At 35.9% G+C, this 27804-nt stretch overlaps 1 protein-coding gene and 1 long non-coding RNA gene across 3 annotated transcripts in view; one reads left to right on the forward strand and one right to left on the reverse strand.

Moving 5' to 3' along the window:
* SAMSN1 (SAM domain, SH3 domain and nuclear localization signals 1) overlaps window positions 1-27507 on the forward strand; it is a 93628-nt gene extending 66121 nt beyond the window's left edge. For both annotated transcript variants that reach the window (XM_043448955.1, XM_043448954.1), the window contains exons 3-8: window positions 2415-2564; window positions 6775-6904; window positions 9733-9884; window positions 13059-13265; window positions 15427-15577; window positions 26638-27507. In XM_043448955.1, the coding sequence (XP_043304890.1) occupies window positions 2415-2564; window positions 6775-6904; window positions 9733-9884; window positions 13059-13265; window positions 15427-15577; window positions 26638-26837 (990 nt within the window). In that variant the 3' untranslated portion in view covers window positions 26838-27507. The remainder of the gene's footprint in view (window positions 1-2414; window positions 2565-6774; window positions 6905-9732; window positions 9885-13058; window positions 13266-15426; window positions 15578-26637) is intronic.
* On the reverse strand, window positions 13740-27777 carry LOC122428831. The gene is made up of 3 exons (XR_006265827.1): window positions 27639-27777; window positions 16833-16983; window positions 13740-15265 (listed from the first exon to the last, which is right to left on the reverse strand). It is a non-coding gene; the product is annotated as an uncharacterized LOC122428831 (long non-coding RNA).
* Window positions 27778-27804: the final 27 nt, after the last annotated feature.

Below are 27804 nucleotides of genomic sequence, written 5' to 3' on the forward strand. Positions count from 1 at the left end.
GGCACTCAGAAAGTACTGTTACAATACAGGTGAAAATCCTTACTTCATGAAGCCTAGAGTCTAGGGGGAGACAGACTTTAAAACAACAACAACAAAAAAAAATAAGCATCTAAATAAACTGAGATTCAGGCTTGAAAGATAAAAGCACAGAAAAATATTGAAATTAAAAATATGTCAACCTCGTCTCCTCAAAGCTTCTGTAAATAATTATAGAAAAGCCTGAAATTAAAAACATTTATGGCACTTTTTTGAAACTTAGGCAATGGTAAGTTAACACAGATAGTAATAAACTAATATGTTTTCTTATTTTAGTTTATAACTTTACAGTGAAGATAGAAAAAGTTTAAGTAAAGAGAAAAGAAAAGGCCTAACACTAAAATTTTTAAGTAGTTTCAAGTTATATTTTATTCAGTGCTTTCAAATTAGGCAAAGAATCTTTGCCTTTATAACCCTGATTGTAGACATTAATAAAGTGCAATGAGGACTTAAACTGGCTGTCCATTCATACTTATCATAGACAATTTGGGGTAAGACATGAAGTAAAACATAGTATTTATCAATAATGATGCTAACTATGTCATTACACCTTCACATTAAAATATTCAAGTTCACTAAAGAGACGTTTCCCATGATTTTTTATATTCCTATTGGAGATGGTGGACAGTGCTAGACTAAACGACCTTCAAGGGTCCTTTCTTACAAATCTGGGGTATTAAATATATGTCACCCAAAAATGTCCTCCAAGGGGAAAAAAATGCCAAAGTTCTACATAAAAAGTTCTATTTATTCAAAAAATATTGAGGGTCAGTTATGTTCTTGGAATTATTTAGATACTAAGGATGAATAGAACAGATAAAATCTCTAGTCTTATGCAGCACATATCAGAGTGGGAGATGCAGGCAGTAAAATATAAAGAACAAACAAATATATGATTGGATATTGTTAAGTGTTTAAGAGAAGAATAAATCACAGTAAACATACAGGGAGTGTGGGCGCTTGTGGGCTATTTCAAATGGGGTGATCAGTCAGAAAATTTCTCGTCTATTACTTGGCATGTGAGTGGAAACCTGGATGAATGAAGGAAGACATTTGTGGATATCCGGTGGAAGCCAATGGCTGAATCAAGTACAAACATTGTGGGAATATGAAAGAGAAACAGCAGAGGAACTAGTGTGGCAGTACTCAAGTGCAGTTGTTTCAAATGTTGGCATGTATCAAAGTCACTTGTAGAGTTTGTTAACACACAAATTGTCCCCAAGTGATTCTGTTGCTATTGGTATTAGAACCACATTTTGAGAACCATTCCTATAGTGAATAAGAAAAATCTGAGAAGTAGCAAGGGGTGAGATGGTTTGAATTCTTTATCTCATATACACTCTATATAATGTAATATATATATTATATTATGGGCTTCCTTGGTGTCTCAGTGGTAAAAAATCTGCCCGCCAAAAACAGCAGATGTGGATTCAATCCCTGGGTAGGAAGATCCCCTGGAGAAGGAAATGGCAAAACACTTCAGTATTCTTGCCTGGGAAATCCCAAGGACAGAGGAGTCTGGGGGACCACAGTCCATGTAGTACAAAAGAGTCAGACTACCTAGTGACTAAATATCAACAATATTATATTGTAATATGTATTATAACAATTGCATTATATCACATTATATTATGTTGTTATAGAGCCTTGTGAGCTGTGAACATTGTTTTATTCTGAGTTAGATGAGAAATCACTGGTTTAACAAAATTCTTAATAAGCAAAAATCAGAAGCAGCCTAAATAGAGATTTGATTAGTATGTGGAGTACATAAAGATCCCTGTTTTAATGGCTGGAACCAGTTCATAATTAATGTTACTTGAGAATGTTGGAAATGTGCACGTATTCATCACCTGTAAGATGGAAAAACTGCAGTTTCTCTGTGGATTTAATTAACTCCAAAATTTAAAAAATAACCATGACCATTTCAATTTATAAGAAGCAAGAAAGTATGTTAATGAATGTTCAGCATGGATAGATACTATAGCCTTTCTAAGGCCTCCAAAAAATATCTCTCATCTAAGTAGATAGTCACTCATCATGCCTGGCATATTTTTCTATTTTGTCCATCTCATAAACAGGAAGGACTAAAGTAATTCTACTATACAGCTATTAAAATACAGCTAAAATGGTCTTTAATAATTTCAGATGTGAAGCTCATGTCTTTCAATAACACAAGTTTTATTTTCTGAGTCTGTAATACAGGTAACCAGACCTAGACAATGTTAAAAACATGCGTTATTTTCAGATGGTTTGAAATTTTGAACACTGCTGCACAGAATGTACAGGGAGCCCACAAATTTGGAATCTTCTAACTATGTTTTCAGATCAATGCTTTTCATTGCTTCATTATTTTGTCTTTTGTAAACAATTCTAATTAGGTATATGAAGGGGAACCCGTAAGTGAAAGTGGAGAACAAAACAAAACTTCACATAATGGAGGAAGTTTAGGTAAAAAAATGAGAGCTATTTCCTGGACAATGAAGAAAAAAGTGGGCAAAAAGTACATCAAAGCCCTTTCTGAAGAAAAGGTAAGTGTCCTCTGCTAATTGTTTCGTATTTTTCTATTAATGTGTTTCTTAAAAGATGGAACAGGTTCTTCTAGATATAGAAGTACTTGGGAGCTTATGAAGGACTTCAATATACTTTTTTCCTCGATAATTTTGCCAAGAAGTTGGGTGGAAGACAGTTATTGTTCACATTTTAATAGAGGAAACAAGAGACTCAGAAAAATCCCACCTGTTGTATGTGAGGAACATAGATCATTTACGTTAGAACAAACAGTAATATGTCATTTCTTTTCATTACCAAATGATACTGTTTTATAGATCGGCTTCATTTTATTAATCGCTTCATCAGTTGGTGAACATGTGGGTTGTTCCCACTTGGGGGCTATTTTAAATAATGCTGCCATGAATATCTTTGTTGAAGATTTTGTGTGGAAAAATTCTTCTTTTCTCTTGGTTACGTGGTAACTCTGTCTGATACTCTGAGAAACTGACAAAGTATCTCCTAAAGTGATTACATCCTTTTACAGTCCCACTACCAGTGTGCAAGAGTTCTGGTTTCTCCACATGCTTGTCAACACTTGCTACTGTCTGTCTTTTGTATGTTAGCCTCTCATAACGGGTAGGAAGAGAATTATCCTTATACTTTGATTTGCACTTCCCTGATGGCTAATGATGTTGACAAACTTTTCATGTGCTTCTTGGCCATTTGCATATCTTCTTTTGAAAAATGTTTATTCAGATCTTTTACCTGCTCTTTTAATTGGGTTGTCTTTTTATTGTTGACTTTTATGATTTTTAAAACAATATATTATGATACAAATCCTTTACAAGATATATGATTTGCAATATGATATATTTTCTCCCATTTGTGGATTGTATTTTCACTCTCTTGATGGTATCATTTATAGCACACATGATTATAATTTTGAGTAGTCCAATTTATTTCTTCTATTATCAGCTGTGCTTTTAGTGTTATATCTAAGAAACCATTGCTTGATCTAAGGTTACAAAGATTTACTCCTGTGTTTTCCTCTGAGAGTTTTGTAGTTATAGCTATTAAAGTTTGAATATCACCCATTAATTTTTCTACATGGTATGTGTTAGGAGTCCAACTTCATTCATTTGAATGTGGATATTCAGTTATGTCAACACTTCTTATTGAAAAGACAATTATTTCCCCATTGTATTGCCCTGGCATCTTTGTTGAAAAATCAACTGATCATAAATATATGGATTTATTTATGAGCTCAGTTCTAGTTCATTGATCTAGTCTTATATCTAGTCTGTTTTTAACCCACTTCAACAGGATTTCTCTCCCCAGTACTCCATTAAAACAATAGTCACAATCAGTATTAACCTCTATGTTGCCAAATCAAATGGTCACCTTTCTTTCTTCTTACATACTCCTCAGCTGTGTCTGATGCAAGTGATGACTTCATTACATATGAAACATTCTCTTTTATGATTTCTTTGGGCATTCTGGTTTTCCTTCTTTCTCGTAGTTTCCTGTCTTGGCTATGCTTTCTTTCCTGTCCTTCTAAATATTGAGTCTTCCTGAGGCTTGATCCCAGATGCTTTACTCAGTTTAGTTTTTCTTCTAAGGGATCTCATTTTGTCTCATGACTTTGTTTTTCACAATTACATCTCTAGCTATGATCTCTTTACTTATCTGTTATATAACAGTTGCTTATTTGATATTATCACTTAGATGCATAATAGATATCTAGAACTTGAGATCCCTAAAATGGAATTACTGATTCTCTATGCTGTACAAAGAATTTTTTTCTTGTCCTGTCTTCCAAGTAAAAGCAAAACTGTACTAATTGTAGATGTTGGAAAGAAAGGAAGGGGAAGAGAGAGAGAGAAGGAGAAAAAAGAAGAAAGCCTATAGATCACTCAAAATTTATTCTTTCACCCACTGTTTGTAGCAATTCATCAGCATATCCTTCTAGTTTTAACTCCAAAGCATATCTAAAAACTCCTAACATCTCCATGTAAGTTAATCCTGCTTTAGATTAAGTAAACAACCTCTCATGCCTAGATTACCTAATTGGTTTCCTTCCTTCCACTCTTTCCTCCATAAAAGCCATTCTCCACGTGAAAGCCAGAAAGATATTTGAAAAGTCAAGTTCAGAACACATCACTCCCTCAGTTAAAACTTTACAGTACCAAAATGCATTCCCTTACCATGATGTGTTCATTACAGTCCTCTGAGAAGTAGACCCCAAGAAAGCAATAGACACACCAAAGACTTACTGGAGAAAATGCCTGTGCAGGATAAAGAAGAGAAAGAAAAAATGAGCAAGAAAATCCTGTAGAACACAATGCAAGTCTGGTAACTATGAAAGGAGACAAAGAAAGAAGGAGGATCATTCAAATCTCACACTTTAGCACTGTTTTAAGAAAGCTTTGGCCAGATTGACAGGAAGTGCTCGAACCCAAGGTTTTCATTAAAGAAGCCCTGCATCCCACCAGATGGACTCAAATGGTAGCCCCACTAATTAAGTCATTGGTACCTGGCTTCCTCGCGAACACGTTAGTGAACACAGAGGGCCGGTAGTTAGGGATGTCAGTAAAGAAGGGTCCCACGGCAAGAGATCTGAGCATCTGAAGGGTCCAACAGCAAGAGGTTTGCATGGTCACTACAAGTGGCTTATAAAGTCCTCCTGACCTGGCTCCAGTCTACTTCTCTGAGCTCATACCCTCATACTCTCTTCGCTCTCACTCAGCTCCAGCTGTGCTGGCCTTGTTGCTTTCCTCTGCGTGTGTGCATGTCTGACTCTGCAACCCCGTGGACTGGAGCCCACCTGGCTCCTCTGTCCGTGGGATTCTCCAGGCAAGAATACTGGAATGGGCTGCCATTTCCTCCTCCAGCGGATCTCCCTGACCAGGAGATGAAACTGCCTGCGCCTCCTGCTTTGCAGGTGGATTCTTTACCTGCTGAGCCACCTGGGAAACCCTTTCCTCTGCAAAACTCAAGTTAACTCTTTGTTTAGCTATTTTGTTCCTGCTATTTCTTTTGAGTGGAATACTATCTCCAAATCTTCATATAAGTCACATCATCTTATCATTCAGGTCAATAATGCAGACTCTGTTCCCATTTGGAGGAGGTCTGTGGTGGTCCCTCTAAATCAGTCAACCTTCCTCCAAACCTAATGTGAGTAGCTAAACCTCTCACTTCATCCAGTTTTATTTCCTTCATAGCACTTATTCTCTGAAATTGTCTTGTTCATTTTGTTTACACAAACCTCCCCAAAGAGTACACATGCACACACACACACACACACACAGCCTAAAAATGTACCTAAAATGTACCTTATTAAAGGTATGACCCTGAATCTTGTTTACCATGGTATCCTCAGTTCCCCCAAACAATGCCAGGTACTTAGAAGATGTTCTATAGGCTTGTATTGAATGATTGAACAAATGAATAAAGGAATGGATAAAAGCAGAGAATCAAAGTAAGCATATATCATATGTTTATTCTGAAGTTTTATCAATGTTTAGAAATGCTAAAAAAATGAGGAATATTGAATTATATTTTGATGAGTATTAAGAAATTCATAGGTTTTGTTGAAACTATCTAAATATGGAAAACATCTGAGATGTTTTCAAGCAGATGTAATTTCTTTTGAAATTGTCTGTCTTTCCTAATTTTATGCAAGATTTGCTTTTCACTTGACTAGGTGGCAAGCACCGTATGAGATTTGTAAAGCTTCTTAGATAAGCTTTGCTTTAGAATTGCAAAGTGTGCATGTTTTATTCATATCTAGTGATCTGGTAGGGTGCAAATAACTGACATGAAGCAACTATGCAGAGTTTAAACTTGTAATATCAGATCTCAAAGGATTAGTAATGGTGGTAAACAGATGATAAGGAGAGTATGAAGAAATAAAAGCGCTTTAACAGATAAAGCACAAATGTTAATAAACCTAACATTGCTGATTAAATAGTCTTGGTATGATATTCATTCTAATTACAAACATAAAGTGGATAATTTCAGTTAAATTCCAAAATGTGGACTGTTTCAGCTAAAGAATTTTTCCAAGAATACCAAAAAACGTTTTGCTAGAAATTGAGCTAAGGATTAATGACACTCATATTTTATGCTGGTGTATTCCTAAGTATTTTATTGCTGAAGTATTGTCTTGTTTGTTAAATCAATGCACACAGTGAAAGTCTCCAAGGAAATCGGTTCTTTGCACTAAACTTCTGATATGATTTTCTGAAGGATGAGGAAGATGGAGAGGATACCCTCCCATACCGGAACAGCGACCCCACACTTGGAACCCACATTGAGAAGAGCTCCCTCAAAACCAGTGACTCCTTGGACAGCCTCTACAGTGGGCGGAGCTCATCAAGTAAGGATAAGTGACAAGATGGGACATCTGGGTTGAGTTAACTAAAAACAATGAATCTATTTCTCTTAGGCCTGTGAAAATAGCAACAAGCTTCCAGTTACTTGACTAGCATGTTGAATCTATGGAATTGCTATTATTTAAAATCATACATAGTATATTAGAATTATAGAATATTTTGAAAATTTTAGCATTGTGGTCAGCAGGGCTCTTGGGATAGGCCTTAAAAAGATCACACAGGTGGGAGGGGGGATCAGGAGGGGAACACATGCAAATCCATGGCTGATTCATGTCAATGTATGGCAAAAACCACTATAGTATGGTAAAGTAATTAGCCTCCAACTAATAAAAATAAATGAAAATAAATAAATAAAGTGAAGGCATAAGAAAAAAAAAAAGAAAAAAAAAGGTCACATTGGTGATTAAATCTGAATCCTACAATAAAGTATGCTGGAGAGAACTAGCATTATTTTGAATCCAGATTTTTTAAAAGAATTGAAATATTCAGAAAACTAAAATCCTGTTCTCTTTCTTTTTTCCTTCCCTTTCTCCATCCCCCACTTACTCTTTCCTTTTCTCTTCCTTCTTTTCTCCCTTCTGTCTTCCTACCTCTCCCTCCTTCCCTTTCTTTCTTTTGCTTTCATTTTTTCCCCATTTTTCATTTATTTCTTCCCTATCCTCCCCCTCTCACTGTTTCCTTCCTTTCCCTTTTTTGTCTGGAATATTCTGAAAAGAACAGGACAATTTGCATCAATTCTAGGTATCCATCCAGCATTAGTGAGTAAAAAGTGAAGTGGTATGTAAATACTAAATAGTAGGAATATCACCAATTAGCTAGGGATTCCCAGGTGGTGCTAGTGGTAAAGAACCCACCTGCCAATGCAGGAGACATAAGAGATGCACGTTTGATCCCTGGTCTGGAAGATCCCCCTGGAGGAGGAAATGGCAACCCATTCCAGTATTCTTGCCTGGAGAACCCCATGGACAGAGGGGCCTGGAAGGCTATATAGTTCATAGGGTTCCTAAGAGTCCGATACAAATGAGAGACTGAGCACATATCAGTTAGGTGACAAAAAGGAACCAGCATGTGTTCAACAAGAATTTCCTTAAAAAAATATCATTTCTAACAAAGAAGTCACTCAAGCTTCAGTCATATGTCCTGCTACAATGTTTTAATCAAACTACTGATACTAAAGGATGCCTTTTAAATTTTTTATATGTACACTGTTTTATATCCTTTGAATCTTTTCATGGCTTTTAAATGGTTTTTTGCAAAGTTTATTTTCCATTCTAAATCAGCTGCTTCTGTTATTTGAAGATGGATCACAAAGACCAGATGTTGAAAATATCCTGAATTTTATTCCTGCTTTCCTACTGGCTGTAGAATAGCTATTTTGTGAAGTAAAAGCTAATACAGAAACATTTGAGGGGTATATTTTGCATGTGTGTGAAATTCAGATTTCATTAGTATTCATTTCTGCTGGAAGTTTTAAAATTCAAAATTGTGATGCCAAATGTGGGTAGAATTTTATTAACTTGAATATACCATGAAAAGCCAGGGACTGAAGTGGTCATGGAAGAGAGGATAAGGGAAACGGGAGTCCACTTAGCCATTATCAAACATAGCTTAATATCAGTGACTAGGTGCAACTCACCTTCTTTTCTACACCAGTCCACATAAAAAAATGAGGGCTTCCCTGGTGGCTTAGACAGTAAAGAATCTGCCTGCAATGTGGAGACTTGGGTTTGGTCCCTGGGTTGGAAAGATCCCCTGGAGGAGGGAATGGCAACCCACTCCAGTATTCTTGCTTGGAGAATTCCATGGACAGAGGAGCCTGGCAGGCTACAGTCCCTGGGGTTACAAAGAGTCAGACATGACTGAGCGACTTTCATTATATAAAAAATGAAGCATCCCTAGGGATCTTTATCTTATTTCTACACTTATTTGAATGAATGGTAGAGATACTAGGCCTGCTCCCTCACGAAACACCGAAGGACCACACTAATGGAGAAAGAGAGGCGATGGCTGATGGTGGTAGGGAGACTCAGCGTAACCACCCCTGTGAACCATTCTTGCCCCTCGACAGCAAAAATGGAATCTCTCTTTTTTTTTCCCCCTTGAGGTTCAAAATCAGAAAGGAAGAGGACCAGAAAGCAAGGTTTTGGAGTAGTTTTAAAAGCCCAGTTTAGAACAGTTTTGAACCATTTAGGAGTACAGACACTGTAACACACTTCCTCTTTCCCTGTCATTCACACTACAAGCAAAAATGCTACCTTTTATACATAGAGGTGTTGTCTCAGAATGGCTTTTGGTACACAGGAGGAAGTCTGAAACACCATTTTTGCTACATCATAGTAAGTTGTAGGAAAACTTGTGGCTTATGCTTTGACCATTCCTGATCAATAGCACACAAAAATTCAAACTGTTGTTATAGGTTTCTGTCTTTGTTTACATGTACAGAATTCATTATCTGCCTTGTACAGGGCATTAAGGCTATATACTTCATGTCTCTTTAGCAAGTAGCCAATGCTCAAAGCACTGTGCTACTGGATCAGATCACAGAGGCTGAAGTAAGAGAGCTCTTGAACTGGTGGTTGAGGAAAGAAGGATCATGTTGACTGACTAAAGATCAGAAATGGCTCAGAGGACAGAAGTCTCTGATGGAGAAGGACTGGGAGGAAGAATCTGCAATCAGTCACTTAGAACCCCCGCAAGAGGCTGGCATCCAATTGTTTCTCAGCATTGTTTCTGCTGAGTTATGTCCAGGTGATGGTTCAGAATGTTATGAACCTTCAGTAAGAACTGTTAATGTCTGCTTTGCTTTCATCAGGTGGAATAACAAGCTGCTCAGATGGTACAAGTAACCGGGACAGCTTTCGACTCGATGACGACGGCCCCTACTCTGGACCGTTCTGTGGCCGTGCCCGAGTTCATACCGATTTCACACCAAGTCCCTATGACACTGATTCCCTCAAAATCAAGGTGTGTGCATTCTGAATGGTTTGTCTAGGGATGGGTGTATGATCTCTTTCAGGAAGTACAAGTATGGGGAAATAGGGGTGAGCATATCTTCCCAATAGGAGAACTGAGGACTGTACTGTGGCAGGAATTCAAACAACACACGAGAGGTAAGGTAGGGTGATCAGTCTTTTGAGGCTATTCACAAAAGTTGTGTTTTGTATATAATGCAGAATCATAGCCTTTTTTTTAATTAATTTATTTTTTATTGGAGGATAATTGCTTTACAGAACACTCGATGACATAAATCAAGCAAGATCCTCTATGTCCCACCTCCTAGAATCATAGCCTTTTAAGGAAGAAGGAACTGTCTACTTTTTTTCTGACTACCAAAAGCCTCACATGTTACTAGAAGTGCCTAGTTGTACTTGATACTTGTTGGAGTAAAAGTAATGAACCCAAGGAGACAGAGAGAAAGTGGAAATATCAGGCAAGAGCCCAGGAGAGCAAATGCCTTAGGAACCAGAATTGGTCAGGCAATTTTAATACTTTAGTCAGTACTTGCAAATGCCACGAGTAACCTGACAATTTTCTCTCAATGATATTTCCTCCTGAATTCCCTTTTCGTCACTGTTGCCTTCTACATTCATTTTCTTTTGCTGTAAGGGCTTCAAACAACAGAAATGTATTATTATTTCACAGTTCTGTAGGTCTTACATGTGGGCTCAATTGGGTGGTCATTTTAAGGTCTCACTGGGCTAAAATCAAGGTGTCAGCTGAAGTTGTGATCATATCTGAGACTCAGGGTCCTTTTTCATGCTCACTGGCTGTTGGCATAATTCAGTTCCTTTTGGGTGTAGCACTGAGTTGTCTGCTTTCCTACTGGGTATTAACTGGGAGCCATTCTCAGTCCCTTGAGGTTGCCAGCCATGATTTTCTTTAATACAGCAGTTCACTCCTACAAGAGCTATAGCAGAAAACTCACCCATGCTTCAGATATCTTTATTTTAAGAGATCCTACCTGATTAAGTCAGGAATATCCAGATAACTTATTTTTAATTCCAAAATGAATAAATTTGGGATATTAATTACATCTGCATAGCCACTCCTGTCATATAACATACTAACATCATGAAATTTGTTTGAAATTCATCATGTTCATACTTTTGTTTATACTCAAGGGGAGGAGGTGTTACAATAGTACAAATAGAAGAAGATTTAGTGGTAAAATACTTCATAGATGTTGGATTATTCATTTTAGTAACACAAAGTCGCTATAGCTAAAGGGTAGAAATGATCAATTTTCTATACTGTCAATACTGAACCAATGTTAACTATAAATATTATAAGCTATGAAGTGTTAATATTATTACTGAACATTCAAGGCACTCAGTTCCTTTTTTTATCCCTTTTAAGATATCAAATCAGAATAAGCTCAGCTGGAGAATGAGGAAAACATTACTTTCCACAGTTAGCTCCTTACTTGTTTCTATGAAATGAGTTGAAGTCTTGGGGAAAGGAGGATTATAGCCGAGTAACCATCGTGGAGGGAGGGCAGCAGAAGAGAATACATTGAAAACATTTTGATTCAGGATAGATTTCATCTTTCCCTACAATACCATGCCAGCACACTACCCCTAGCGCTGCTCAAGGGGACGTTTGTGGAGCTCTTGTAGGACACAATAAGAATCCCACAGACACCACTGGGTATTGAACACTATTGTCCCCACCCAGGGTCTAATCCAAAATGAAGTTGGATTGGTCCCTGTAGCCTGTGGGCTTACCTGTAATGGATTTTTACAAGTTTAAAGGGTGCAGCATAGGACCACCATACCTTGAGACAACCCCCTAGAGCTTCTGGGGATTTTCTAGGTCTGCTTAACGGATGTCATCTAGCCTAGGATTTGATTCCCTATAGTAATGGCAGGAAAAACTAGATGAGCAGCTCATAGGATCAGAAGGTCAAACTGTCCATAAATTGGAAAGACCAGATCTTTTAATCACATTGGATTCTACTTTTACAAATACAATTTGTGTATTAGATGGAAGAATGCACATTCAAGAGCAACAGAAAAAAATATTTTTAGTAGCAGATTTAACACTTTGTTTGAGGGTAGATGTCTAAAATGGCAAAAATGTCAGAATCTATAATGTAATCTCTAAGGTAGACAGCTAAAAGTCTTAAAGGAGTAATTATGACTCTTAAATGTAGACACTGTATTTACATAGAAATCAGCTTCCTTTACCAAAAAAAATACCCGTGTGAAGTTTTTTACTCTTAACAATTACTCCTGCAGTCTTAGTCTTAGAGGTGAATAAAGAGACAAACCAATTATTCTGTCAGTCCAATGCATTTCATTCATATTTTAAACTATTGCTGTGAAGCTCAATCTAAGTATTAATTAAATAACTACTAGTTGATTAAGTATTAATTAATCTAGAATAAATAGCATAATTTATCCTTAATATATATATAATTTTGTTACATATTTTATATGTACAAAGTTCTGAACATTTTCATTATTTTAGATGGATGCAATACTTTAGGTAGATTCATTTCACAAAGTATATGAGTTTTTCTGATGAACTAGAAGCACAGACAGAGCCACAGACTTCTCTCTCTTCCCCTTCCCAACTTGGGAGCCCCTCCAGGGATGAGGCTATATGTGTATTGTTTTGACAGGATAAATAAAAAGAGCATCATTTTTTAATTCAAACAACTTAGGCTTGAGTTCTGGTGCTGCCACTAACTTGCTGTGAATTCTTGAGAAATTAATCCTTGCCTTTCTCTTTCCATAATATTTAGAGTAATAGTAATAATTATACCTAGCATATAGGTTGAAGAGATGTATTATGGACATAAAATAGCTTACTGTATGCAAAATGTTTTGTAAACTACAGAATGCTCTACAAATGTAAGCTGATAAATTGATATGATTTCAAAAACATAAACACATCATCCAATACATTTAGGAGTTTTTCTTCAAGAATGTTGGCGTTTTCTTCAACTTTACTAGCAAATAGCTTCCTTAAACTTTTAAAAGAAATTTCCTCTCAGATTTTTTTCTAACTCTAAACCTCTTTAGTGGAATGTCCTCATTCTAATTTTCAATGATTCCAGTTTTTTTTTTTTTTTTCTTACCAATTGCCATAGCATCAGAGTTCTCTGAAATCTAATTTATATTTCTTTGTCTTTAGAAAGGAGATATCATAGACATTATCTGCAAAACGCCAATGGGGATGTGGACAGGAATGTTGAACAATAAGGTGGGAAACTTCAAATTCATTTATGTGGATGTCATATCAGAAGAAGAAGCAGCCCCCAAGAAGATGAAGACACAAAGAAGGAGTGGAATGGAAAAGCCTGAGACTCTGCAGGAGTTTTTAGAGAGGATTCACCTTCAGGTTAGCAAACCCATGGCCTGTTTGATTTTGATGGCATACAGATGGAATAACTGAGAAGAATGGATCAGTGTTTGTATTGCTAAAAAAAATATACGACTTACAGCAAGGGAAAATCTGTTTTCCAAGGACAGCTCTTACTTACCCATAACCACTTCTTTATGCATGGACTGGTCTTGATATAACATCACTTGGACTAAATTCTAACGATGTTTAGCAGTCTCAGTAGAGATTGGGCTTCCCCGATGGCTCAGCTTGTAAATAATCTGCCTGCCATGCAGGAGACACTATAAGACACAGGAGACTCCTGTTCAACCCCTGGGTCGGGAAGATCCCCTGTAGAAGGAATGGCCACCCACTCCTTGCCTGAAAAATCCCATGGAATGAGAAGCCTGGCAGGCTATAATCCAAAGGGTTGCAAATAGTCAAACACAACTGAGCAATTAAACATGTATGTAGCACCTAGAGATTAGAACAAGAAATTGCAGTGGAAAGTGAAATACACTTGGGGGAATAAAAGACCCAGAGAAAACATGGTAATGAGAATGATAAAGAGGATATAAAGAGTGAAGGTAAAATTCAAAGAATTGAAAGGAAGAATGACAAGAAAATTGTATTTCCTATAGAGCAGAGATCAAAAGCAACTCAATAGAAGGTAGCCAAATTTGTTTTTAAAGAAATTTGTTAGAAAACAGTGATCATTAAAGCCCCATAATGATTGTGTTAGGGAAACTGTTGTCTATAGTTATAATCTAGTTATTTTCTTGTTATATTAGAGAAATTTTTATGAAGTATCTCTATGTTGTTAAATGGCAGGTATCTACACTATGCCTAGCCTCACTAGATTTACTGGTTTGCAATCTACTTCTAAAACTAACACAGCAGTATTTTAATAGCTTTCAAAATTCACTATCAAGAAAATAACCATTAATCTTTCCTTAATTGTTTTTCCTGAATCACCTAGTTGTATTCCAATCTGTAGATTCACTACATAGACATTTCAGTATTACTGTTGGTGCCCTCTAAATGGTATACTCCTTGGAGGAGGCACATGTTTGAATCCTACTTCAGCTACTTGTTTGTTCTGTGACCTATGAAAAAACCAAGGTCTGAGGAAGTGAAACTTACTCAAGAACTCTCAGTTACATCAGATTGGGATTTTTTTTTTTTTTCCTGTTCTGATTCTGTGATCCTTCTAGGATACATTATTTTAAAACAGAATTGCTACTCCTTCTTTCCTTTTTCTAGATAAATAAAGGGCTAGTAATAAGTTCTTTCTGATTACTTAAAACTGTTATATCCTCTTATTCAATTTTAGTAACTAAAATAAGGATATTGGAATTATGATCAAGTAAAATGGGAGGAATATTTGAGGAAGTTGAAAAGCATTTCAATTCACTTTGCATTTTTATTCTGTTACAGAGAACAGAGGTTACATAAATAACATATAGACTTTGAAATCAGAAGCCTATGAATTTTAAACTAATATATATTAATGCAAATGATGGACAAAATATACATGCTAAGAAATGGAAACAATACTTTTACCAACCACAGTGTTCTAATGCTTAATAAAAGCTTTTAATTAAATAGAAAGTCTGGAATGCCCTAAGTTTATAAAATATCTTTCAACCAAAATGTTAGGTATACTTATATAAATTGTATCTCTTTCAAACTCGTTTTTTGATCTGCCTCAAGAAGTTAATGAGGGTAGATGATTTTGCAATCAAGCAAACAGGAAGAGATATAGTTCCAGAAATATTATTATAATATACTCTATGAGAGGCATTTTATTGATAGACTTTAAAAAACACTAGCTTTATCAATTTTGCTATTTGAGAAGTGAAAATGTGCCAGATGGGATGAGTGATCCAGCTATTTAATTGATTCCTGATTTAGCATTGCATAGCTTAAGGTGATCATTTCTTCTTTACATTTGTCCTTCCAGAAGGTGAGAAATGTACAGCATGCTGTTTAAAGGTCCTGCGTTCATCTGTAGAAAACTAGTACAAATAAAATAAAATTAAGCAAAAGTTCTGTTGGCACCTTTTGGTTCCAATGCATTGTTTCCATTTCTATACTTTTTAAAAATCTAAAAATAATTAAAAATAAAATGTTTGCATCTGAGTAGCTTATATTATACAAAGTTTTTTCTTCCATACAGGAATATACCTCAACACTTTTGCTCAATGGTTACGAGACCCTAGAAGATTTAAAGGATATAAAAGAGAGTCATCTCATTGAATTAAACATTAAAGACCCAGAAGACAGAATGCGGTTACTATCAGCTGCTGAAAATCTCCTTGATGAAGAAAGTAAGTATGCGTAGCTACTCGTCTCCCTCACTGAGAATCAAAGGTTAATGTAAATAGTAAAATCATTAAAAACAAATTCCCAGTTTTATTTACTGAGAATCATATAAAGCATTTTTTCCAATAAAAAAAAGTAGTTTCTTATACATTTGGAAACAACAAATCTATAAATAGTCAAATGGACAGATCTATAAATAGAGGACTTTTTTTTTTTTTGCTGCTTACTGGATCCAGAAAATGAAAGGGCTTTACTGGGTACTTCATTTAGATTCTGCAGAGCTACTAATTTACATACAAGAGGATGTCTGCATTCCCTAAGACTGGGGGAAGTCAGAGACAAATATTTAGCTGAAGCATGAGCCATTAGCAAGAACTGTCATACGCAACTTTTGTAGAACCGCGCAGAGCATGGCTCTGAGCTAATGAGGCTTTGCACCACACAAGAAAATTCATTTCATTACCATATAGCCCCATCTTGTATGTGTTATAGTATTCTTTCAAAACGCTATAATAGCTTGCAAAAATATTCAACACTTACTTTTACTATCTGAGGTGGTTCTCTGTATTTGTAAGTATAAACTAAAGATGGAGTAACACATGCAGATTCACTTGAATATTGGCCACACCAACTGGGTTTATAAAGATAAGCTAGCCTTTGTTGTCACAACTGCCCGATCTGACCATTATTCTTACCAAATCTGACTGGGCTCCCTAAACCCTGAGTTCAGGGAGTGCCAAACTCTGTCAGGAGTATTTCATTAGAAAAAAAACGGGGGACGGTATCTAATTCTAAAGATGAAAAAGAACTTATATCCCCTAATCCAACCTTCTCTTTCCAAAGTAATATTAATAATAACCATTAATTATTTTTTTAACATGTTCTCTAAAACTTTGAATGAGGGTCTTTACACTTACCATCTTCTTTAAAGCTGTCCACAACTCTCTGAGTTGGTATCATCCCTATTTTTATAATGAGAAATAAGATAAGAACCTTGTCCAAGCTTATGCGCCTGGTGAATAAGGAAGCTAGGACCAGTGCTTGTGATGTTGTTAGACTTTCCTATATTGCAAGTAATAGCCCAGATTGAGAGTCAGGTGAAAAGTTCTACATAGGACCCAGGCCTCCTGAGGGTCCCCTCGTGAGCTTTCCTATATTCTCCCTCACATGTCTCACGAAATGGCAGTGCTGAACCACACATATTTATTATATGTGGGCCTTTTGTCTAGTAAGAATTAATTTACTTTATAGAAACCATACCTTACTGAATCCTTACTTGCTGTCTTGAGCGCTCGCCAAAGTCCTCATCCTTTTCAAGGAGTTTTCACATGCACCACTCATTTGACACCCACAGAGCTGATTTCATCCTTTAGGCTTAGGAGTTTGTATGCCTTCTTTGAAGTTGTGGCAGCTAGAAGATGCAGAAGAGAAAGGAATCAGGTCCCAGAGGCAAACAAAGGTCAGACTTAAGAAAGTAACCTATTTACAAGCCAACACAAAACTGATCAGTGTAAACTGGTCTAGGAATATCTTCCAAGTAAATGAGGCAGTTCCTTTCACATCTCGTCATTTCAAAACATTTCAAAACTATGCAATATTATACTAAGAAATGGATTCTGTCTTGAAAGTGATGATTTTTAGTATGATTATCAGTACTCTCCCAAATAAGCTGATACTGAAATAGAGGGAGAAAAAACAGTATTTCTTGAACACTTGTAAATAATTGCTTTTCTTCTACAATAACATCCATGTAGCTATTTTGCCCATTTTATAGATGAGAAAATATTTCAGAGATGAATTTCAAAGAGGCCAAACAGCTAGATTAGTAAAGAGTTGGAGTTTTAATTAAAGGCAGTCTACTACCAAAAATCAAGGTCTTAAAAAAATAATAATTAAAAAAAAAACAAGTTCTTTCTTCCACACATACAAACCAGTAAATATGAATAGAACAATGCCTATTTGAAAATGCAAGCTTTCTGCTGTTTTGTCAACTTCCCCAAGAACTTCAGTTCAGTTGCCCATCTCAGAAAGTAGAAGTTAATCCAGTTAATATTTAAGTGAGAAAGGAAGTTTTGTAACAGCATGACACCCTTAAAGGTTCAGAGGCTTGTATAGCTACATTGAGGCAGGATTTGTGAATGGAATGGGCCAGAGGGGCTTGGTAAACAGGACTTTAAGTCATGAAAGTGTGCTCAGCGGAGACCCACAGAGGGACGATCAGTCCAGTCCAAAGGCCTGGGCCACTTAAGGTATCCACTTAATTTCTTTATTCTGCCTTCCACATCACCCATCTACTTTCTCTGTTAACAAAAGAACAATAATTTACAGATGATGTCATCTTAGAGCTAGGTATAATTTTAAAAACCATCTGACTCAAATTCTTCCTTTACAAGATGAGGAAACTAGAACTAGAGTAGCCTTCTCAAGGTCACATATCTAGAACCCAGTCTCCTAAACCCATCAGAAACACATTCAACTATGCCCTGGTCTCTGAAAACAAAAGACAATCTCTCCAAACAATGATGTGACTTTCAATGTTTGATATAAAAAGCATAAAAATTCCCTGAATTATTTCTCTTTAGAAAACAGTACTTGAAGGTCACTAGAGGTTGACCGTTTAATAAAATCCAGTAATGTACAAACATACCCATACAGAGCCAAATTCTAGGAGATGAAAAATGGAAAAAAATGCAGATTCAACCAGTGTTTGTTCTAAACACACAACCCTGAGACTTTTCCTCTTTTAATCTTATAGTCTAAAGTAGTATTAGAATATACATGTCAAAAAGATGCATATTGCATGTTAGGCTATTCTGACTGAAAGCTATTTATCTTATATGAAACTGCTTTGCTCAAGAAATAAAGAAGAATGACTTCTATTTGTTGATAAGATGGTGAGTTCTGATGATTCGGCACCATGCTACTGCATGTTTATTTTTATCTATTCTCTACTCTGTGAATCATATCTTCTACAACCATGCTAAAGATTAAATGCACAACCTTCATGTACCTTGAATGATAAAGACCTTGAATATATGGTTGTTTAAAAATGAGACATTATTAAAAACAAATGCATGTCACAGTCATAGGTTTAAAATAGCTTTTTTTTGTTATGTGGAAGAACGGGGTATGCAAATTGACTAGGATTTTATGTATGCATTTTATTTTGATCATTGAATGTCAGTTTAGGGAACGTCAATAAATTCCTAGTTTAGCGTTTCATTGCTATTTGGGTTGGAAAGTTTTGCTTTGCTTATCATTCAGTATAAAAATTGAGCAGAGAGGGCACCAGTTCTGATCACAGGAATTAAAGCTCTGAGATAATGTAGAAAAGACCACAAACTCCAATGTGAGGCTTTAATACATTTAGGGGGACCAAAGCCTGGGGAATGGGACAGGAACAAACAGAAATCTAGACTTAGAACAAGCAGTTTCCCTTTTCTCTTAGGCCAAAAGAGACAGCATTGTACCCACTTTGACCTTGAAATTGTTAACCAGATTAAACTTTTTTAGGTCATTGCTTAACAGGAGGTAAAGACACTTCTCCAACAAACTGACAATAGGGCTGGCGAGTGGTGTTAGGACTGATGTGTGTATGTATGTATGTATGTATGTATGATGTATGTATGACCTCTAGAGGAGAAGAGCAACTTTGGGTTCTACAATTCCAAGCAAGACTAGCACAGAGATATTCTGAATTTCTTCTCACGACACATTAGAACTGAGCAGAATCAGACTACGGGCTCCTTCAGCTGGGAATCTAGATGAGGTTAGAAGGAGAAAAAAAAATTAGGGTAAACTACTTGGCTCTTGAAGGAGCAAATGAGTGGAATCTGTTTATTTTCTGCACTTTAGAATTTCTCTATTTATCATCTGAATTTTAAAATGGTTTGTTTACTTTGAATAAATATTCCCAGCAAGGAAAAAAGAGAATAGAGAATATGTGTGTGTGTGTTTTTCCATAAACACAACCTTCAAGACCCCTTTGCCTTGCTGAGAAATGCCTCTTTAAAATAATAAGATAGTTAGCTGCTATTTATAGTAAATATTTCCTTTTTATTCTGAACTCATTTCTCTTTTCCTACTCTGAGATGCACTTTGATGTGTCTTAAAAGTGTGCCTGTGAGAATGTGTACAATCCTCCTTGGGGAAAATGGGTGATGGAAATATCTTGTTCTCCCTATAGCCCAAGGATAATTAAAATTTAAATTGAAAACAAAAAGCAACCTAGTAACAGAATAAGCAAACTCTATTGGAACCTGTATATAACGTATTGGAGTTATTACCCACACCTTTTGTTTGCAGTGCTCGTGAGGAGGAAGGGGGAAGGGTGGGTTGTGTGCCAGGCTCTTGGCACCAGCTGTGGTCACAGCAGCCCCACATTGCTCAACTATCCCCACTTGTGCCTTCCTGCCTGCCTACCTGCCCACAACGATGCAGGGCAAATGGCAAAGCCCAGCCAGGAGCCTGGAACATGAGCTGCCAGCAGGGGAGGTTTGTAGCGATGCCAAGCAGCAGTCCAGCAGTTGGCCTGACAGCGTGCCAGGGTCGCCTGGCGCCTTAGCCCCTGACATGCGTGCCTGTTGTTTCCAACCCACTTGCCATATGATTTGGATTGAGAGTCAAGAAGCATGCAGCTTTGAAGAAAATATATGCTGACTATCTCCGCAGAGCAGAGGAGGCACGTGGGCATTTTACTTTTATGTATTTATAAATACGCATTTAATATCTATTTCTAGTCATAGCCATTTTGCTTCATATAATGTTTCTTCAAATTTTTTTTTAGTTTTATCCCCTAAAGTTTAAATTATGACAGATGCCCTATTCCATATAATATAAAGAACAAAAAAATGAAATAAAAACATTATGCTTCAGAGAACCATCTCCAGAGAAAACAGTTCATAGAATTTTCACCTCAGTCATTTAGAGAACTGGTAGCGTCTGCACATGTGGGGCATTCCTGTACTTGTCTTCACATTGCACTGTGATTGTGCACTAGGCACGGCTTTGTAGTGATTACCCTGGTCAAACAAGACACTGTCCTCTATCACCGTGCGCCTTCCCAAAGCCCCTAGCGCCACACTTGGCACTGAATCCATAGTTGACAAATGCTTGTGGAATGCATACATGTTGAATGAGAGGATGAAGAGAACTGCAAATAGTAAGCAAAACTTTTTTTTTCAGGTTATAAAGTTTAAAGTCCCCTGCAATCCCACTTTACACATAAAAGTTTTTGCAACAGGCAGCTGGCTGTTGGAAAGTGTTGTTAAGATTCATTTCATGCATACATTAGCCATATGTGCAGGTACATGTGAAAGTGTGTGAGGAGATTTCTAGAAATATAAAAAACTATCAAAGTTTAAAATAGGTATACTTTTGAATCCAGAAATTCCAAGTTTTAGGAATTTGATTAAGTTCTACAATGCATAAAAATACTAGTTAAACTACTAGGAGTTTTAGTTCAAAACTAAAACTAATGTGAACTTCTATTAGCAATTAATTTGTTATAAACAAATTAAGATATAGGCAAACAATAAAGCAGGATAAAGATATCAGGAGAATGAAATACAGGCTGACATGAAATGATGCCCGAAACATAGTAAATGGTAAAAGCAAATTGTAGATTAGTAATATGTAACATAATCCCGTTTTGCCAAATATAATAAATTTTAAAATAATGAAATTAAGTTATCATTTCACCATGTCAAGTACACAGGATTAAATTAACTGTTAAGAAATGTGATATTGATTTCCCAAGGCCCCCAGTGAAGCAGTATGATAATAGTTTTTTATATTATTTGGTCATCATCAAAATAGTCTACTAGGACAACAATTCAACCAAGGGTAAATACTTCTGGGACCAAGGCCTTTCATGGGAATGTGTGCTTGAGGAAGTGGTAGCCTGATGTGAGGTCCCCATTGGTGTGGAGCAATTAGATCTCAAGAGAGTATGACTCTGTGCCTCTGAAGGAGACAGCGCAGTGAGCAGCTGTTGTGAGTGTAAGTGAAAAGATGCACTCCCCAGAACACAGCTCATTAGAGAGGAGACATGATGCTTGAATGCAAAGAGGGGTTAGCAAACAGAGGGAGAGTCATTTCAACTCCATAGTTTCTCATGGCCTCAGGAAAACAGTAACTGGTTGGTTTCCCATGAAGAGATTCTTGTATTCAGTTTGTTCTTGTTGTTTTTTTCAAAAGGTGGACTAGTATTCAAATAAAATAAATACCAAATATTCACTAAATAGAAAATTAAAATGTTCAGGTAATTTAAGGACATGCTTAAGATGAAATCAGAAACAAGTAGGTTATGCCATATTGTCTAGCGAATGTTTCCCTCCGTGGACAATGCTATCTCTGGCCAAATAAATATAGCCACAGTGATCTGGAGAACGCTTGAGTCTAGGTTTGAGGAACTGATATGGAGCTACAAAGGAGGCTGAGATTTTGAGCCATCTTAAAATGCTTCCCTTGTGGCTCAGACGGTAAAGAATCTGCCTGCAGTATAGGAGACCTGGGTTTAATCCCTGGGTCGGGAAGATCCCCTGGAGAAGGGAATGGCTACCCACTCCAGTATTCTTGCCTGGGAAATCCCAGGGACAGAGGAGTTTTGTGGGCTAGGGACCATGGTGTCACAAACGTGTCCGACGCAACTTAGCGACTAAACGACAAAGGTGCATAAGCCTTGTTTCTCCTCGCTGAAGATGGTACCGGACTAGAGAAAAAAGAGGAGGATAATACAAAGACCCAAGAGGTGTCTTTATTTGAATTTCAAAAAAATTTCTTACTCGATTTTCTTTAGTTCGTATTTCCTTTAATTAACCTAAATATTGCATTCTTTTTATTAAATACATTGTTTATTAAGCACTTTCATTGATCAGCTATTTTCCTATGCCCTCTGGATTGCATTACTTGATAGTACATGGTATAAAGGACAGAAGCTTCATACTTAAGGCAAACAAGATAATAAAGACAAAATCTGGAATATTTGAGTAAAGAAAACTGGGAAAGTCAAGCAAAAACTAGTAGTTTACGTTTTTTATTAAATCTTCAACTTTCTAATATGTGACTATAGGACAGATTTTTCTCTTCAGGCATGATAACTTTTTCCCAGAATTAAGACCTAGTTTGATTTCCTTAAAGCTTTCTTCAGTTTTAGTATAATTGAGATTGCCTGTACTTAATTAAATGTCACAACTCAATATAATTATTTTATGAATAATTATATTAGCTGTCTTATATTCTAATCGCCACGTCACTTTTTATCTCCATTGATCAGACTTATGTTGAACCATGGGCTTTATACAATGCCATAAAAATTTTGGTAAGAAATGAAATATTTTATTATTCAAATTAGTTCTTTATGAAAAAATATCTTCTAAATAATTTTTTCTTAAAATGATCATTTTATTTTCACTACATAGAGTGCAGAACTGTTTGGAGCTGCTTTCTGTACTCCTTTATGCCTGATGTCAGCTGGTAGCAATAAGATATACCCTTTTTCAGATTACTAATTCTTCAGTATACTCAGATTTTCAAATGTACAGCTTTGGGGATATTTGCAAACCATTCAGGGGCTTTATTAAAAAATGGTACCATTTTAATGTTTTGTTCTTTATTAAAATAAAATACAAAACATTGTAAACAATCTCAGAAATATAGAACTCTAAAATTCTAACACTTTCATGTGTGACCTATATGATGCCCATATGTTTTTACATAATTTTAAAAATAGAAAAGTTATATATGCTAATTCTTTAACTTCATGTATTATCAGAAATGTTTTTGTATAAAAAGATGCACTTGGATATCCTAAGGAAAGTCTGTAATTTTATAGTCAAACTGATTCTTATTCCAATGTGTTACTTACCTGGTTAGCTCAGATGATTGGACCATGGGACAAAACTGATGAAGGATATAGTTTCAATTTCTAGGTAGGTCAGTTAGCTTTACTCTGCTTCATGACCACATGAAGAGACTAAACGACTTAGAAAGAACATGTGAATGTACTAGCGTGAATTCATTTCCTCTGCTGGAAAAACTACCCATAGCATAAGACCTAGATTATGCCAATCCTTAAGTCATTAGTGTCAAGATGAAAATAAATAAATAAATAAATAAATAAACAACGACAACAAAAAAAAAAAAAAGAGGAAAATCTTGACCCACCAAATACGAAAACTGAATGCTAGATAGCTTTCCTTTCCATTATATAACTTAATGACCTGCCTTTTCTTTTTATAGTTACAGTTGAGGGGTTCCAGCTGATCACCTGCCTGACATTATTGCAAGCCTGGTGGGAAGCTTTTGAGGAGGCATAGTCATGTTTTCATTTCACTAGGAAATCATTTAGCAAATTACTACTGTTCTGTAAATTACTGTGCTGCATAACTTTCATAGTGAGAAACTATTTCCTTTTTCCATAAAAATTGCAGATAAAAGGTTTCTACAATAAATAACCTGTATTTAAAATGAACCATTCCTAGAATATGGAGAATGTGATACAGCATTTCTCAGGTGGAAATAAAAACAGATACATTTTATTACTAATATTAAAAATGGCATATTCTCTGTTTAAAGTTAAATTTATTGTTTCTTTACTTTGTTACCCTTTGAGGTGAACATATAGAACTTCCAGAGGATGAAATAACAACCTAAGTACTTATTTTTTGGAAAGGAAAAGAGCTAATTTTAGAATTCAGAGTTCTTTAAGCCTAAGTTTTATATCTTGAAGAGTCCCACAATCAGTAATCAACCTAAACAGAATACAGTGTTGGAAGTAGTAATTATGCTAAGTCGCTTTTAGGATGGCAGTCTGAGGAAGGGATCTCAGTTCTTTCAATTTTGTGTTGAGGTAATAAGCCAAGATATATCTGGGGAAATATGGTCTTATCCCCGCCGCCATTCTGACAAAGGGGATCACACTCTGAATACGGTGATCACTGCTGATGTGGCAGGAAGCACTGCAAAAAGGCTAATTCCTCTGGTCTTTTCCAGAAACACTTGGATAACGGAACACAGAGCCATCTCTTTCATTTCAGTGGCAATAAGACAGAAAAACAAAGGAAGAGGAGAAGGTTATTCCTTAAAGACTGAGGTCCCATTTCAGTGCTGCCTTTTCACAAAAGAGGGGCTTGGAACCACAAGTGGATGACTGATACTCATCAAGACTAGTCAAGATTAAGTAGATTCCCCTAAAGCTAAAAGGCTTACAACTAATAAAGACAAAATGCTTCACAATAGCCAACATTTCAAAACAATAATCACAAAAGGTTCACATTAAGTTGAAGCTCCTTATACCAAGAACTAATTATAACTTCACTAGACTTCAATTTCTGATACTTGAGCCCACAGTTAAAGTTGTGGCAAATGTGGAGAAGATTCAGAAGACTAGCATAAATGTGGTTTCATTGTGGTGAATAAAAACTTTGAAAAAAAGGTTAAAAGAACTGTTATGACTCATTTTGAAAATGAGTAGACTAAGAAGTTATTTTTATCATTTTTTCCAACTTTTCTCAACTTATGTTTCCCATATAAAAGCAAAAAATATGGAAATAATTTAAGTGACTCTGCTCAGTTCTTCCATGAAAGAGGCATAACTAATACCATTGTAGATACACTGAGAAAAACTTAATTCATTAGATACAAGGATGCTAGGCTCAATTCTCTCTTGTAATAGAGGTTGATAACAATTAGATATTGAATGGACCATAAACTAATGTTGACAATTTATCAGAAGCCTATAAAATGCATTTAAAAGCAGGAGACGTGTAGACAAGATAAAGTGTGGATTTCCAAAAGATAAATTACTTGAATCTATTGAGGAAAATTACACCAGTACACAATTTCCTTCTTCCAAAGTTTGGATCTACTTTCTTCTCACTGGAATGAGATGAAGTGCATAACCTCTGAAGGCAGCGATCTTAAACCACCCTGAAATGTATGTTCTTCCAATGTAGGGCTATTCCAATGTCCAAAGTAGAGCAGTCCCGGGTTCAGAAGGGGAAATAGCAAGCCGTGCTCATATAGCTGAGAGACAGCAGCTTAAGAGCCATGTCCTCTCCTCAAGAAAGAAAGAAACTTCACATTGACAAAGAGAACACTGATGATAAAAATTCTTGAGAAGAGTAAAACTATAGAGCTCCTTAGGTTCTTTAGAAATATCTTTCATTACACCTCTAATATTATTTTTTACCTAAAATGGCAATGCCTGTTTTTTAAGAATACTGGTTTGATGACATAGAATTACCAACCTGAATGTATATAATTGTTATTCAGAAATGTAAACAAAGATGTAGCAAACAACAAAAGGTGGATTCAATAGATACAATGTTATACTATCTAAAAGCAACCCCCCAAATTCCCTGGCAGTCCAGTGGTTAGGACTCAGTCCTTTTCACTGCTACGCCCTGGGTTCAATCCCTGGTTGGGGAACTAAGACCCCATAAGCCATGGGGCACAGCCAAAAGATAAAAGCAATGTCTGATTTTATGTCTACTTTTCTGATGAATTCAAACATAGGAAAATTCTATGCTTTCCAAACATGGAAACTATTAGTTAAATTCCAAGTTATTGGAATTCTATTGTATGTTGTTGCTCACATTGATCTTTTATTCATTAATCAACATTATCATGATTCTCGAATTGCTCACAAAACTGACTATTGACTAGGATTGTACATTTAAACTACAAATGACTTCTTCTAATGTTACTTTAAGGAGTATTTGGACAAGGCATCAGTCACACTGTGGCTACAATCTGCTTTCTTTGGCAACTTTTCATCAATGTAAAAGAAGAGTCCATATTGATCTTCACTTCTGTAAGCAGTTCACATGAATTCCATGAAACTCCAAGTGAGCAACAAAGGGCAAAATTTATCTTCTAAGGAAATAGTGGCTTGAATATTTGAGAGCAAATATCTCATTTATGATGAACAAGTACATCATTTACTTACAGAAGTTTCCACTGTAATGAAGTTGAAATAGTTAAAATAACTTGAAGATGAGTGAATACGTGAACAAAACTTTTCTTGACTTTGCCTAACCAGTTCTCTCTTTTCCATTTACAGCTATTCAAGAGCCAGAAAGTGAATCCATGCCCCTATCCTTAAGCCCAGACATCTTAAATAAGTCACAGTTAGATGACTGCCCAAGGGACTCTGGTTGTTACATCTCATCAGAAAATTCAGATAATGGTAAAGAAGACCTGGAGTCTGAAAACCTGTCTGACATGGTACAGAAGATTACTATCAGAGAGCCAAGTGACTGAATATACATTATCAACTCTGTATCTACAGATGTGTTCTATTTTAACTCTTCCTGAGCTAAAAAACCAAATAGGAGAGGAAGAGAAGTATTTGCAGATACTACCTGAAGTTAAAATGTTTTAATGGGAATGATTGTAAATAAAAATCCATATCTCTTATATTCCCAGTTGTTGTAAATAATATGTATATTTATTTCTTTAAATGCTAAAATGTTAATATTTCACTTCTCTGTATCAGAAGGATAATGTAGGTTTGGAGTATGTTTATTTAGCTTTATTTTATAAGTGCAAAAGTGATTCTGCAAAAAGACTCCCCCTTTTTTTTATACATGCCTGTTTTGAATTTGTGTATGTTGTTGAGTAAATAGTAACAGAGTGTGTCTGTTTAATTGTCCAAGCAGCATTTATACTCATTTTTATAATTACTGGGAAAGTGTGAGTTAGTATTGGAGACATTTTATCCTAATCCACAGTGGAGTTTTAGTAATTATTTTTTGCTGATTTCGTCACTGTTTTCTGTATGGAAGTATAGATAAAAACATATTGTCAATCCTGACTTAGTAAAACTAATTTTAATAATTGTACAGATTTTTCATTTTTAAGTGTAAATATTTTTAATTTTGAAATACCCTAATTTTAATAATAAAAAACTGTATGCATTTGGTAATCTCCAGACTGTTGTTAAAGTATATTTCACCTTAGAACTTCAGACAAAAAAATTTCTACCAGATAAGGTTTTATAGTCAGTATATACACTTATAAAACATATATATATATATATGATTCCCAAATCAATTACCTTACCTCAGTCTCTTTCCTGAAGTCCACATCTGTTTTTGCCAGCTTCCAGAATAATTGTATGTACCAGGTCAGACTGCCCTAACAAAACCACAGACTGGGTGACTTAAACAATAGAAACATTTCTCACAGTTTGGGAAGCTAGAAATCCAAGATCAAGTTGCCAGCATGT

The sequence above is a fragment of the Cervus canadensis genome, chromosome 27, assembly GCF_019320065.1.
Source record: "Cervus canadensis isolate Bull #8, Minnesota chromosome 27, ASM1932006v1, whole genome shotgun sequence".
Taxonomy (NCBI): Eukaryota; Metazoa; Chordata; class Mammalia; order Artiodactyla; family Cervidae; genus Cervus; species Cervus canadensis.